At 38.5% G+C, this 12414-nt stretch overlaps 1 protein-coding gene across 15 annotated transcripts in view; it reads left to right on the top strand.

Annotated features, from left to right (window-relative positions):
* Window positions 1-12049, top strand: part of RAPGEF2 (Rap guanine nucleotide exchange factor 2) — a 211577-nt gene extending 199528 nt beyond the window's left edge. For 8 of the 15 annotated variants that reach the window (XM_031664190.1, XM_031664192.1, XM_021938903.2 and 5 more), the window contains 6 exons: window positions 1698-1850; window positions 2626-2748; window positions 4254-4479; window positions 5038-5597; window positions 7401-7706; window positions 9989-12049. In XM_031664190.1, coding sequence (XP_031520050.1) covers window positions 1698-1850; window positions 2626-2748; window positions 4254-4479; window positions 5038-5597; window positions 7401-7706; window positions 9989-10014 — 1394 coding nt within the window. In that variant the 3' untranslated portion in view covers window positions 10015-12049. The remainder of the gene's footprint in view (window positions 1-1697; window positions 1851-2625; window positions 2749-4253; window positions 4480-5037; window positions 5598-7400; window positions 7707-9988) is intronic. The other 7 variants (XM_031664193.1, XM_021938912.2, XM_021938910.2 and 4 more) reach the window with 5 other exon arrangements.
* The last annotated feature ends 365 nt before the right edge of the window (window positions 12050-12414 follow it).

Here is a 12414-nt window from a genome sequence, read left to right as displayed (position 1 = left end):
TCCTCACCTCGTCCATCTGATCAGCAAATGTCCTCTTTATTGATGTTGGGAGGGAGAGTAAGAAAAGAACACCTTTCCTTGATACGTTTCTCCTTTCAAATATTTGTGTTGATCCCCTCATCACAAACACATTGAATTATGTGTTTCTTTATATATTGTTTTTAATATGCATGCATTCCTGAATCCCCTGCAGTCTGACTTCTGTATCCTCTTTATGCAGAACTCATATGGAAGAATATCAGTCTTCACTTTAGCTAAAAACAGCTTATTAGCCATATTTAATATAATGTAGATGTGTCTGAGTATAAAGCTCTATCCCCCATGTTTCTGAAGCCATAGCTCTCAAAATGTCTTTAGTTCCATTTACGAACTTTAGAAATGTGGATGAAATATCATTTGTTGTCTTATATTTATTTAGTTTAACATACACATTTAAAGTCACAGTATATAAAATACTAATTTAGAGATGCTACAGGTGTTTCCCCCACTCCAGTTCATGAAAGAGTTTTGTTCTATATACTTTCTACATCTTTAACATTGGTGTCTTTGTCCATCACTGGGACCACTTTTGAAGTATCTAACACAGCTTTCTCAGGCATAACATCTTCACATCCATCCACATGGTTTGAAAGATAGTACTTTTTGAATCTGTGTGTGATGCTGGCCTTGGAAATTTTTTTCACATCAAAACTACCCATTCAATTAGCTTTATTTCCTGTGTATATGATTTCTACATGTAATCAAAGTATTGCTTTAAAAGGTTTTTTTTTAAAAAAAGATTGTATTAAAACAACATCAGACTGCTTACATGAAGTGAAATGAAGGATTAAATCTTTGTTAAATTTTACTAACACTAATCTGAGGTGGTTTCAGGCTGTAGTGCCTTCCCAAATATCTCTTTGTTGTTCAAAATAAAATTGAGAGTGCCTATTAAAAATATTTTACTGTAACTTCCTCATTTGTGAAAAATAATTTTGAGGAGGGAAATCATCTTACATTGACATATAGAATAATTTTTCCTCCACTCTCATCCTGTTGGATCCTACACATGGTGCTGGCTAACTTCCTTCTTCTGAAACCACCTTCCAAGGTTTTGTGACACAGCACTTTCATGGTCTCTTCCGCCCTTCTCTTTCATCTGTTTACTTGATCAAGTATTAACTGCATGGAATTCCTTAGAGCACCTTCATTCATTTTCCTGGTTAGCTCCTCTTAGCTCTTGCCTCTGTACTCTTCTCCCTTTATTCTCACTTCCCTTGAGCTACCCCTTTCCAAGGATACAAAACAGCTTCCAACTCAAATTTGGTTTCTAATAATAAACATATCTAGCTGTGCCACTTCCATCCTAAATTCAGTGTGTCCAAATTGTCCATTTTTTCTTCATTGTTTACTAATATATTGTTGAATAAAGATGGTGACTACTTCAAAGTTTAGAATCTGATGTAAAATATCAAAAGCAAACTATTTCTGGTACTTGGCAGATATCAGCCTGAAACCAAACTACAGGTATGTCATGCCTTCTGTAGGCACTTACTCTGTGGACCATGAAGAATACAAGGAACATTTACATTGTAAATATGTTGAACCTCAATGTAATGATATTAAATCTTAGCACAAAAGAGTTTTTCAGTCATAAATGGTGTTTATTTTCAGACTTGAAAATACATATGTAAGGGTTTTTTTTTTTTCTATTATAGGCATAAACTCTCCACAAGCTTTAAAGAAAATTCTTTCTTTGTCTGAAGAAGGAAGTTTGGAACGTCACAAGAAGCAAGCTGAAGACACAATATCAAATGCGTCTTCGCAGCTTTCTTCTCCTCCTACTTCTCCACAGAGTTCTCCAAGGAAAGGTAGAATTAAATTACTTTTTGTTTTCTTGTATTGAAACCTGTACATTTTGGCTATGGGAAATTCCAGAGTTATGTATTACATAATTCTTAACGTTATCGTCATTTAAGATGAGCTCATATGTAATTGCCCAATGGATTTTTTTTCCCTCAGTTCATAAATTTGGAAGAATGGCGGTTTTTAAAAATGTTATACTTACAATAAATAGTATTAAATTTATAACTATAAGAAGCCTTTTAAAAATATATTTACTTTTTATTCATGATAAATATACAAAGAATTTTTTATATTAAAATTTGTTCTAACTAAATTTGGTTCTATGATATTAATACAGAGAAGAGGGCTTTGAAAACATGAAAAACTAATATCTTCCTGATTTATTTTTTCATTGTATTAACACAGGTCTTGATTACCTTTTTGGTTGCTACCTTGTTTTATTTTTAAAGAGATTATATTTTAGGTACTCAGAGTCACCTCCTTATGTTGATACCTTCTCATATTAAAAGAGTAGGTAATTTTCTGCTGCATAACTCTTAAGGCTTCTTCCTCCTCCTACCCTTTTAACTGAATGAGTGTAAGCCAATAATAAATGGCTAGGACTGAATTTTCCCTAAAGGAAGGCCAAAAGGGCTTAATACATTGTTAAATTTCACTGACACAACAGGTATTGCTTTACTTGGTGGATATTTCAGACATCTGTGCATTTTGTATGGGTATCAGTCTCTCCTGTCCTTGTTACATGGATGCATCTCAATTCTTTTCTCATCCTGTTGTTAGGTGGCAGTGGCAATCAGCTGAGATCTTTTGGCTCCGGGCAGTTGGACTTAACCAGTTCCTCCTCTTCTCTTGGAAGTGAGAACAGTAACAAGAATAACAATGCACCACGGACCTATGGGATAGGTGGGGTTTATAGAACCAAAAACGGGGTGGGAAAGAGAGGAATCATCTCATTAGTTAATGAAAATGGGAGAATTCCTCCAAATGTCAAGTGCTCCATCTGAGTGATTTACTTTTCTGAAGATTTTTTTTTTTTAGCAGACTGTTCAGGGAAGGCTTTAAATCTTATCTGTCAGATCTTGCAGTGTGGTTTTATAAAAAGACGTTTTATAAATGAACACATTAAATCTTATCAAGACCTGTGCAGCCTTTAAAAAATAAATCAGGAATTACCAATATACTGAAAGAACATACTTAAACTGGCAACATGTAGATGCTCTAGATTTTAGTTTTTCTTAGGTAAGTGGCATTGAAGAAATTTGCATTGCATATAATATAAAATAAATAAGTAACATGAGATCCCTAGTAATGTAGACAAGAAAAAAAATGAATATTGAGAAAGAAGATTTGGATTTTTTTCATTAAAAACATCAAGATAGGGCCGGGCACAGTGGCTCACACCTGTAATCCCAGCACTTTGGGAGGCCAAGACAGGCTGATCACCTGAGGCCAGGAGTTCGAGACTAGCTTGACCCACATGGTGAAACCCCTGTCTCTAGTAAAAATACAAAAAAAAAAAAAAAAAATTTGCCGGGCATGGTGGCACCCGCCTGTAATCCCAGCTACACTGGAGGCTGAGGCAGGAGAATCGCTTGAAGCCAGGAGGTGGAGTTTTCAGTGAGCCGAGATCCGCCACTGCACTCCAGCCTGGGTAACAGAGGGAGACTCCGTCTAAAAAAAAAAAGAATCAAGATAGGCCCTTTCCGTTGTGACTTTCAAAATTATTTTTAGTAACAAAAGAGAGTTACGGGTCCTTTCAGGCCAAGAAGTAGACATCTGTTTAGCTATTCTGTAGTAACGATCTTGTGAAAAGTGCCCATTAACTCCTTCAAAACAATTGGCTTTTATGTGATTCAACTAATATTAATATTGAAAAACCAAATGGCAAAAATTCAAAGACATCTTCAGGTCTTATTTCTTATTTTTGTTTATATGTTTACTTAAAATTGTAAGTAGGATACAGATATTTCCAGTTGAATTATTCTATGCCATACAAGTTCTAAAAATTGAAAACTGTTGAAAACAAGATCAGTGGCTTTGCATTTTGAAAAAAAACATACTTTAAAATCTGATCCGTTTTCTTCGTGATTTCTTTTCTATAGACTAATAGTGTAATGATATAGGTAAGGGAGCTAAGAATAGTCGAGTGGTGCCTTTTCTGCATGTTTTCCTAGCTTGTAGGATACTTTCTTTTTTCCTCTCTAAACTTTAATTAAACAACTTAAGCTTCATTAGAATAAAACATTTGTCTCTTAGTCATGTGGTATCTACAAGTGAAATGGAGTTTTTCTCCCCACTTCTATAGAGTTATCTATGCCTGCATTTTATTTTTGCTTCTATTTGGTATACTTCCCTTTGGTGTTATGAACCTAGAGAGTCTAATTAATATGGTCGTGTTTCTCATGCAGGCTATACTTTGGCTCCCAGTGGTACTGTGGATAATTTTTCAGATTCTGGTCACAGTGAAATTTCTTCACGATCCAGTATTGTCAGCAATTCGTCTTTTGACTCAGTGCCAGTCTCACTGCACGATGAGAGGCGCCAGAGGCATTCTGTCAGCATCGTGGAAACAAACCTAGGGGTGGGCAGGATGGAGAGGCGGACCATGATGGAACCTGATCAATATAGCTTGGGGTAGGTGGCTTTTCTTGGTGTTCTTTTGAATTTATCCTTCCATCTCTCTTTTGGTAATGAGTCTTTTCTCCCAGATGTTTATTTTTATTTATTTTACATAATGCCTAAGAATTTTTCTCCCATCCCAGTTCTGATTTTTCACAATTTCTACACTAAGTATCATGTTATTTTTGTTAAGCAGACTGCTTTTTCAGTTAAGTTTTTTCTTCAGTGGAACACAATTGTTCTGTTTTAAAGGCAGAGGGTGACTGTAAGATCCATCCTGAAATAATCAAATTATATTGAGCCATCCTTATTGTTGTCGGAAATTTTTTTTTTTTTTTTATGTCACGTTGCGTTCTTTTCCCCCATGCCTGTTTTATAGTAATGACAAACTCAGAAGGCTAGACGTGGCAGAACTGGCCACTATAAGGCAATTCAGTGCTACTTTTATCCTGTTTCTGGGATGAAAGCAAGCTACCTTTCTAGGAAAAAGGGTGTTTTGGTTTTATCATAGTTGAATTAGTTATCAATCTTGGTTTGTTTTTTTTTTCTTTTCCATTTCTTTTAACCACTTAGGTCCTATGCACCAATGTCCGAGGGTCGAGGCTTATATGCTACAGCTACAGTGATTTCTTCTCCAAGCACAGAGGAACTTTCCCAGGATCAGGGGGATCGCGCGTCACTTGATGCTGCTGACAGTGGCCGTGGGAGCTGGACGTCATGCTCAAGTGGCTCCCATGATAATATACAGACAATCCAGCACCAGAGAAGCTGGGAGACTCTTCCATTTGGGCACACTCACTTTGATTATTCAGGGGATCCTGCAGGTTTATGGGCATCAAGCAGCCATATGGACCAAATCATGTTTTCTGATCATAGCACAAAGTATAACCGGCAAAATCAAAGTAGAGAGAGCCTTGAACAAGCCCAGTCCCGAGCAAGCTGGGCGTCTTCCACAGGTTACTGGGGAGAAGACTCAGAAGGTGACACAGGCACAATAAAGCGGAGGGGTGGAAAGGACGTTTCCATTGAAGCCGAAAGCAGTAGCATAGCATCTGTGACCACAGAAGAAACCAAGTCAGTCCCCATGCCTGCCCACATAGCTGTGGCATCAAGTACTACAAAGGGGCTCATTGGTAAGTTTTAAAATTGGGGGACTTTGTCATGTCTGGATCATGTCTTTAATGTAACTTACTACAATAGTAAAATTATGTGTTTGTTGGTTCTTTTCCTCATTTTCTCCATTGTACTTCCAAAGTGGTGGTGTGTTAAGGTCTTTGAAATCAATAGTGGTTAAGAGCCCAGGTTTTGTGGTCAGGTACATACAGATATATTCCTACATAACAAAACATTCAGTATATCTTAGCTATTAGGATCAGTAGATTGTCATTGTGGATATGATCTAGTCTAATTTTTTTCTCTTAACCTAAAAATCAGGATGGATTCCTATTATTCATAGAGGAGAAATTTTTCTTTAATTGAAACTCTTTTATATCTTTTATTCTTCTATTTTGTTCCCTTGATTGTGTTTAGAACTATACACTTTGTATATTTAAAAGTCTTCCATTGATTTTTATTCTGCACACACATCGATTCTTGATAAGCAATTATTTGTGCACACTGCAGAAGGAGGGAGAGGTGCTAATAGAACAGTGACTAAGAGCACGGGCTTTGGAGTCAGGCGGACTGGGGATTGAATCCCTGTTTTGCCACTTTATTAGTTTTGTGACATTGGGGAAAATACAAAGCAGTGCCTGTTTCCTCATCTGTAAAACGAGCTTAATAATTTCTACTTAATAGAGTTAGTGTGAGGATTCAAGGAAATTTATGCAAAGTATTTAGAACAGTGCCCAGATAGTAGATTCATTAAGTGCATGAAAGCTATTGGTGCTGCTGTTTCTGTTAGAAGAGGCTGTCATGCTCCCTCAGCCCTGTTGAGATGTATTGTCTATGGCACAATTAACATCTATATAGATGAAGTGTAGAAACAGATTATTGGTTGTAGAGTGAGAAATTCTGGAGTATAATCATTACAGACATTACTTTTATTAGTAGGAAAATTGTAGTTATTTAGCCATGTAAATAGTCATGGGTAGATTTCAAGTTTAATATCCTTTTACAATGAATAAGGAGATAACAGTAAATATTCTTAGGTTGGACTTTTTCAAGTGCTTACAACTAATACTCGGAATTTGTATTGCAAAGGAAGGAAGAATGATTTTTAGTTCCTAACAGTTGAGTTTAAAAAGTTCAAGAAAATAAAACTTTAGTTTTACTTGCCTATACAGTAGGTTTCATATTCTAGGTCATGAGCATGAATAAAGGGATTTTAAGAAAAATTGACACCTTATAGTAATAGTTTTAGAGTTTTTAAATTGGTATCCTTTGTGTGACTTTTCCAAATTTATTTTAATTCACTGTTTCCGTAAGTGAAGTCCTAAGACCCAAGAGTGATGTGGAATTGCTTCTCTGCCTGGTAAAGATAAATGCCCAGAAAAAGGGCAGATCCGGCAGGCAGAGAGGAAAAAGGAAACTTGTACCAAGCACAAACAGGTTCCAGGCATAGTGCTGTGTACTTAGGTTCTTCCTGTGCTTCAGTCTTTCCAATAAGTCCAGGGGTTAGGTTTTAATCTTGCTACCATTTTATAGTTACAAACTATTTTAAACAGACAAGCAGCCCATTTAAAGATGAAAGTACTTAGATGGACTAGCAGCTTTTCTCACCAACTATTTCACCACACAGTGATAACCATTGTGAAATTTGGTTTAATTAACATGCATTCCCTGGCCTGCCTCACACCGCACCTCTGACCCATACCACACAAATTCACATTTGCTGCTACACTGTGGATGCTGTTTTAATAATTATTTTTATATTTTTAATTAAACTTTTGTGGCATGAACTACTTTTTAATGCTGGTGCATTGTTTCTACTCTAGCACGAAAGGAGGGCAGGTATCGAGAGCCCCCGCCCACCCCTCCCGGCTACATTGGAATTCCCATTACTGACTTTCCAGAAGGGCACTCCCATCCAGCCAGGAAACCTCCGGACTACAACGTGGCCCTTCAGAGATCGCGGATGGTCGCGCGATCCTCCGACACAGCTGGGCCTTCATCTGTACAGCAGCCACATGGGCATCCCACCAGCAGCAGGCCTGTGAACAAACCTCAGTGGCATAAGCCGAACGAGTCCGACCCGCGCCTCGCCCCCTATCAGTCCCAAGGGTTTTCCACCGAGGAGGATGGTATATACACATAAATATTCCTAAAACCTCCAAGTTAGATGTGTTCACTTATGCTGCTTCCCAAGGCATTTCTGTTTTCTTAACACTGCAGTCAGCTATGTCTAACCATACACCACACAAAGAACACTATATTCAGAGTTCCAAATTTAGGGTTACGGCTGTTGACTGCTATGTGTGTGTGTGTGTGTGTGTGTGTGTGTGTGTGTGTGTGTGTGTGTGTGTGTGTTTCCCTAAATGGCTTTAAAAATGCCAAAGATTATGGAGGGAGTCACTTAAAATACAGTGTGTATATAACTGGATTTCTTTTCTAATTCTCACTAAAATTTGACGGCTGTGTGTCTGTGTGTGTGTTTCCCTAAATAGCTTCAAAAATGCCAAAGATTATGGAGGGAGTCACTTAAAATATAGTGTTTATATGACTTGATTTCTTTTCTAATTCTCACTAAAATTGAAGTACTTCCGTGACCCTATTTTGAGAAAAAGAATAAGGCAGGTGCGATGGCTTACACCTATAATCCCAGCACTTTGAGAGGCCGAGGCAGGCAGATCACTTGAGCTCAGGAATTTGAGACTAGCCTGGCCAAAATAGTGAAACCCTGTTTCTACTGAAAATACAAAAATTAGCCAGGTGTGGTGGCAGGCACCTGTAATCCCAGCTACTCGGGAGGCTGAGGCAGGAGAATCACTTGAGCCCGGGAGGCAGAGGTTGCAGCGAGCCAACAACATGTCACTGCACTCCAGCCTGGGCGACAGAGGGAGACTCTGTCTCAAAAAAAGAAAAAGAAAATAAAAATCTTACAAGTTTGTGCTGTTGTCAAGAATTTTAGAAGCATCTAGGACTCTCAAAGGTGGGTGGTTAAAGTTTTCTGTGGAAACTTTGTATTTGCACTTTTAATGAATTGGGACTCATTTGGAAATGAAAGTCTGATAAAGAAAGATACACTATCAGCCAGCCCGGTGGCTCATGCCTATAATCCCAGCGCTTTGGGAGGCTGAGGTGGGAGGATTGCTTGAGGCCAGGAGTTTGAGACAAGCCTGGGCAACAAGTGAGACCTGTCTCCATAAAAACATTTTTCAAATGACCCAGGTGTGGTGGCATGTGCCCATAGTCCTAGCTACTATGGAGGCTGAAGTGGAAGGATCACTTGAGCCCCAGAGTTCAGGACTGCAGTGACCCATGATTGTGCCACTGCACCGTAGCCTAGGTAGCAGAGCAAGACCCTTTCTCTAAAAGAAAGAGAGAAGGGGAGGGAGAAAGGGAGGGAACGAAGGAACCCACATTGTCTGTAACTCTTTGTGCATTCTTTCTACAAACCTATCTGACCATGCTGAATTGAGAATGAGGAAGGAGATTATGTCCTCCCATCCTCTTTAAAGTTTTCAGTTTAACATGTTTGATTACACAATCATAGATAAAAGCAACACATGACCGGGAGATTGGGAGGCTGAGGCGGGAGAATCACTTGAGCCCGGGAGGCGGAGGTTGCAGTGAGCCAAGAACACTGCACTGTGGATGGCAAACCCACACCCTGTCTCAAAAAAATTAAATAAATAGAAAAACATTACAAATGAAAATCACTTAAAATCCTGCCACTTGCAGACAGCCATTATTAAAATGTGGTTACATATCCTAGACTTTTTGTGTGTATCTGATCTTATATTATTTTTTTAAAATGACACATGCTGTTTTACAACTTTTTAAAATGAATTTATTAACTTTCTGAACAAAAATATATAATGCATATCTTTTTAATATTGTGTGTGTGTATATATGTAAAGATATGTATTGCATACATTTTAACCTTTTTATTGTTGTTCATCATTGCTTAGGAGAAAAGACAAGGATTCTAAGTGAGCTCTACTAAAAAGAATATGATTTTTTTTTTTTTTTTTTTTTGAGGCGGAGTCTTCACTCTGTCGCCCAGGCTGGAGTGCAGTGGCGCCATCTCGGCTCACTGCAAGTTCCGCCTCCCGGGTTCGCGCCATTCTCCTGCCTCAGCCTCCCGAGTAGCTGGGACTACAGGCGCCCACCACCGCGCCCGGCTAATTTTTTGTATTTTAGTAGAGATAGGGTTTCACCGTGTTAGCCAAGATGGTCTCGATCTCCTGACCTCATGATCCGCCCGCCTCGGCCTCCCAAAGTGCAGGGATTACAGGCGTGAGCCACCGCGCCCGGCCGAATATGATATTTTTATTTAGCACATCAGTGAATATATTCTCTATAGCACAAGAAATTACTTGCTTGCTCATTTATTTCTTTTTCTTCCCTGCTGTATTTGCAGAAGATGAACAAGTTTCTGCTGTTTGAGGCACAGGCTTTCCTGGATCCAGAGCGAGCCACCTGAAGGGAGAGCACAGGAAGATGTCCCGAGCGTTGGAGCCTTGGAACTCACATTCTGAGGATGGTGGACCAGTTTGCCTCCTTCCCTGCCTTAAAAGCAGCATGGGGCTTCTTCTCCCCTTCTTCCTTTCCCCTTTGCATGTGAAATACTGTGAAGAAATTGCCCTGGCACTTTTCAGACTTTGTTGCTTGAAATGCACAGTGCAGCAATCTTCGAGCTCCCACTGTTGCTGCCTGCCACATCACACAGTATCATTCCAAATTCCAAGATCATCCCAACAAGATGATTCACTCTGGCTGCACTTCTCAATGCCTGGAAGGATTTTTTTTAATCTTCCTTTTAGATTTCAATCCAGTCCTAGCACTTGATCTCATTGGGATAATGAGAAAAGCTAGCCATTGAACTACTTGGGGCCTTTAACTCACCAAGGAAGACAAAGAAAAACAATGAAATCCTTTGAGTACAGTGCTTGTCCACTTGTTTACAATGTCCTCCTTTAAAAAAAAAAAAATGAGTTTAGAGATTTTGTTCAGAGAGTAAATGTATATCCATTTAATGATTACAGTATTATTTTAAACCTTAAGTAGGGTTGCCAGCCTGGTTTCTGAAAAACCAAATATGCCGGACAGGGTGTGGCCACACCAAGAAGACGGGAAAACCTGGCTTGTGACCCTGGCTTCCCATGTCCTTCTGGTCTCACCCGCGAAGTGCCCTATCCTGGAAGTATGAAATGTTAGCCAATTAATACCAAGACACCTCATCTGCTCCTTCCCCAGTGGATGGGGTTCTTCTGTAAAACTGTTTGCACATGGCCAGGGGAGGGAACTAGGACCCTTGTGTCTTGTCTGAGCCTTATGGAGGCAGGACGGTGTCATTGGCGGATGTGTCCTGCTCCATTGAGATGGATGGCAAACCCCATTTTTAAGTTATATTTCTTTGATTTTTGTTAATTTAGAGGTTTAGGTTTTGTTTTTCTTTTTTTTTTTTTTTTTTAAGAGAAACATTTATAACTGGATAGCATTGCAGTGAAAGCAGCTTGGGATGTTGGAGCTAATGCCAGCTGTTTATACTGCTCTTTCAAGACAGCCTCCCTTTATTGAATTGGCATTAGGGAATAAACAAGCCTTTAAATGTGATAAAAGATCAAAAACCTGGTTAGATATGCCAGCCTTTGCAAGGCAGGTTAGTCACCAAAGACTAACCTCCCAGTGGCTTTATGGACGCTGCATATAGAGAAGGCCTAAGTGTAGCAACCATCTGCTCACAGCTGCTATTAACCCTTTAATGACTGAAATGACCCCTCCACTCTATTTTTGTGTTGTTTTTGCACAGACTCCGGAAAAGTGAAGGCTGCCAATCTGAGTAGTACTCAAATGTGAGGAACTGCTGGTCTTGGATTTTTTTTCCATTAAATTCAGCTGATCATATTGATCAGTAGATAAACGTAAATAGCTTCAAATTTTAAAAGTGGAATTGCAGTGTTTTTTCACTGTATCAAAAAATGTCAGTGCTTTATTTAATAATTCTCTTCTGTATCATGGCATTTGTCTACTTATATATTACATTGTCAATTATGCATTTGTAATTTTACATGTAATATGCATTATTTGCCAGTTTTATTATATAGGCTATGGACCTCATGTGCATATAGAAAGACAGAAATCTAGCTCTACCACAAGTTGCACAAATGTTATCTAAGCATTAAGTAATTGTAGAACATAGGACTGCTAATCTCAGTTCGCTCTGTGATGTCAAGTGCAGAATGTACAATTAACTGGTGATTTCCTCATACTTTTGATACTACTTGTACCTGTATGTCTTTTAGAAAGACATTGGTGGAGTCTGTATCCCTTTTGTATTTTTAATACAATAATTGTACATATTGGTTATATTTTTGTTGAAGATGGTAGAAATGTACTATGTTTATGCTTCTACATCCAGTTTGTACAAGCTGGAAAATAAATAAATATAACGTAAAGCCTTGCCTATATACTTAATGAATCATGCATGCTTTTTATTATTAAAGTGGAATAGAAGCCTTTAGTCTCCTGCAGAAGCAAGTCCTTCGGCTGAAGAGATTTAGCCTCTGGGTTATTGGAAACTGCCCAATAGCCTATTTATTTTAGGCAGATCTCTGTTGATCCAAAGCAATTAATATCATTAATGTTAGCACCAACCAAACCACGTTCAGAATTCAGTGTTTCTTGAAAATGAAGTTGCTGTCACAATATATTTGCATAACATTTGTCTCTTCTCAACCGTTTCCAACAATAATCTTTATGGTACATAATATTTTGGTTCCCGGTATACATACTGAGAGACAGGACCTCAGAGAACTTAAACTGACATTCAAGGTCACGATCATT

The sequence above is a fragment of the Papio anubis genome, chromosome 3 (assembly GCF_008728515.1).
Source record: "Papio anubis isolate 15944 chromosome 3, Panubis1.0, whole genome shotgun sequence".
In the NCBI taxonomy this organism is placed as follows: Eukaryota; Metazoa; Chordata; class Mammalia; order Primates; family Cercopithecidae; genus Papio; species Papio anubis.
The sequence above is the reverse complement of the archived record's forward strand: the minus strand, read 5'-3'. Positions and strand labels throughout refer to the sequence as shown.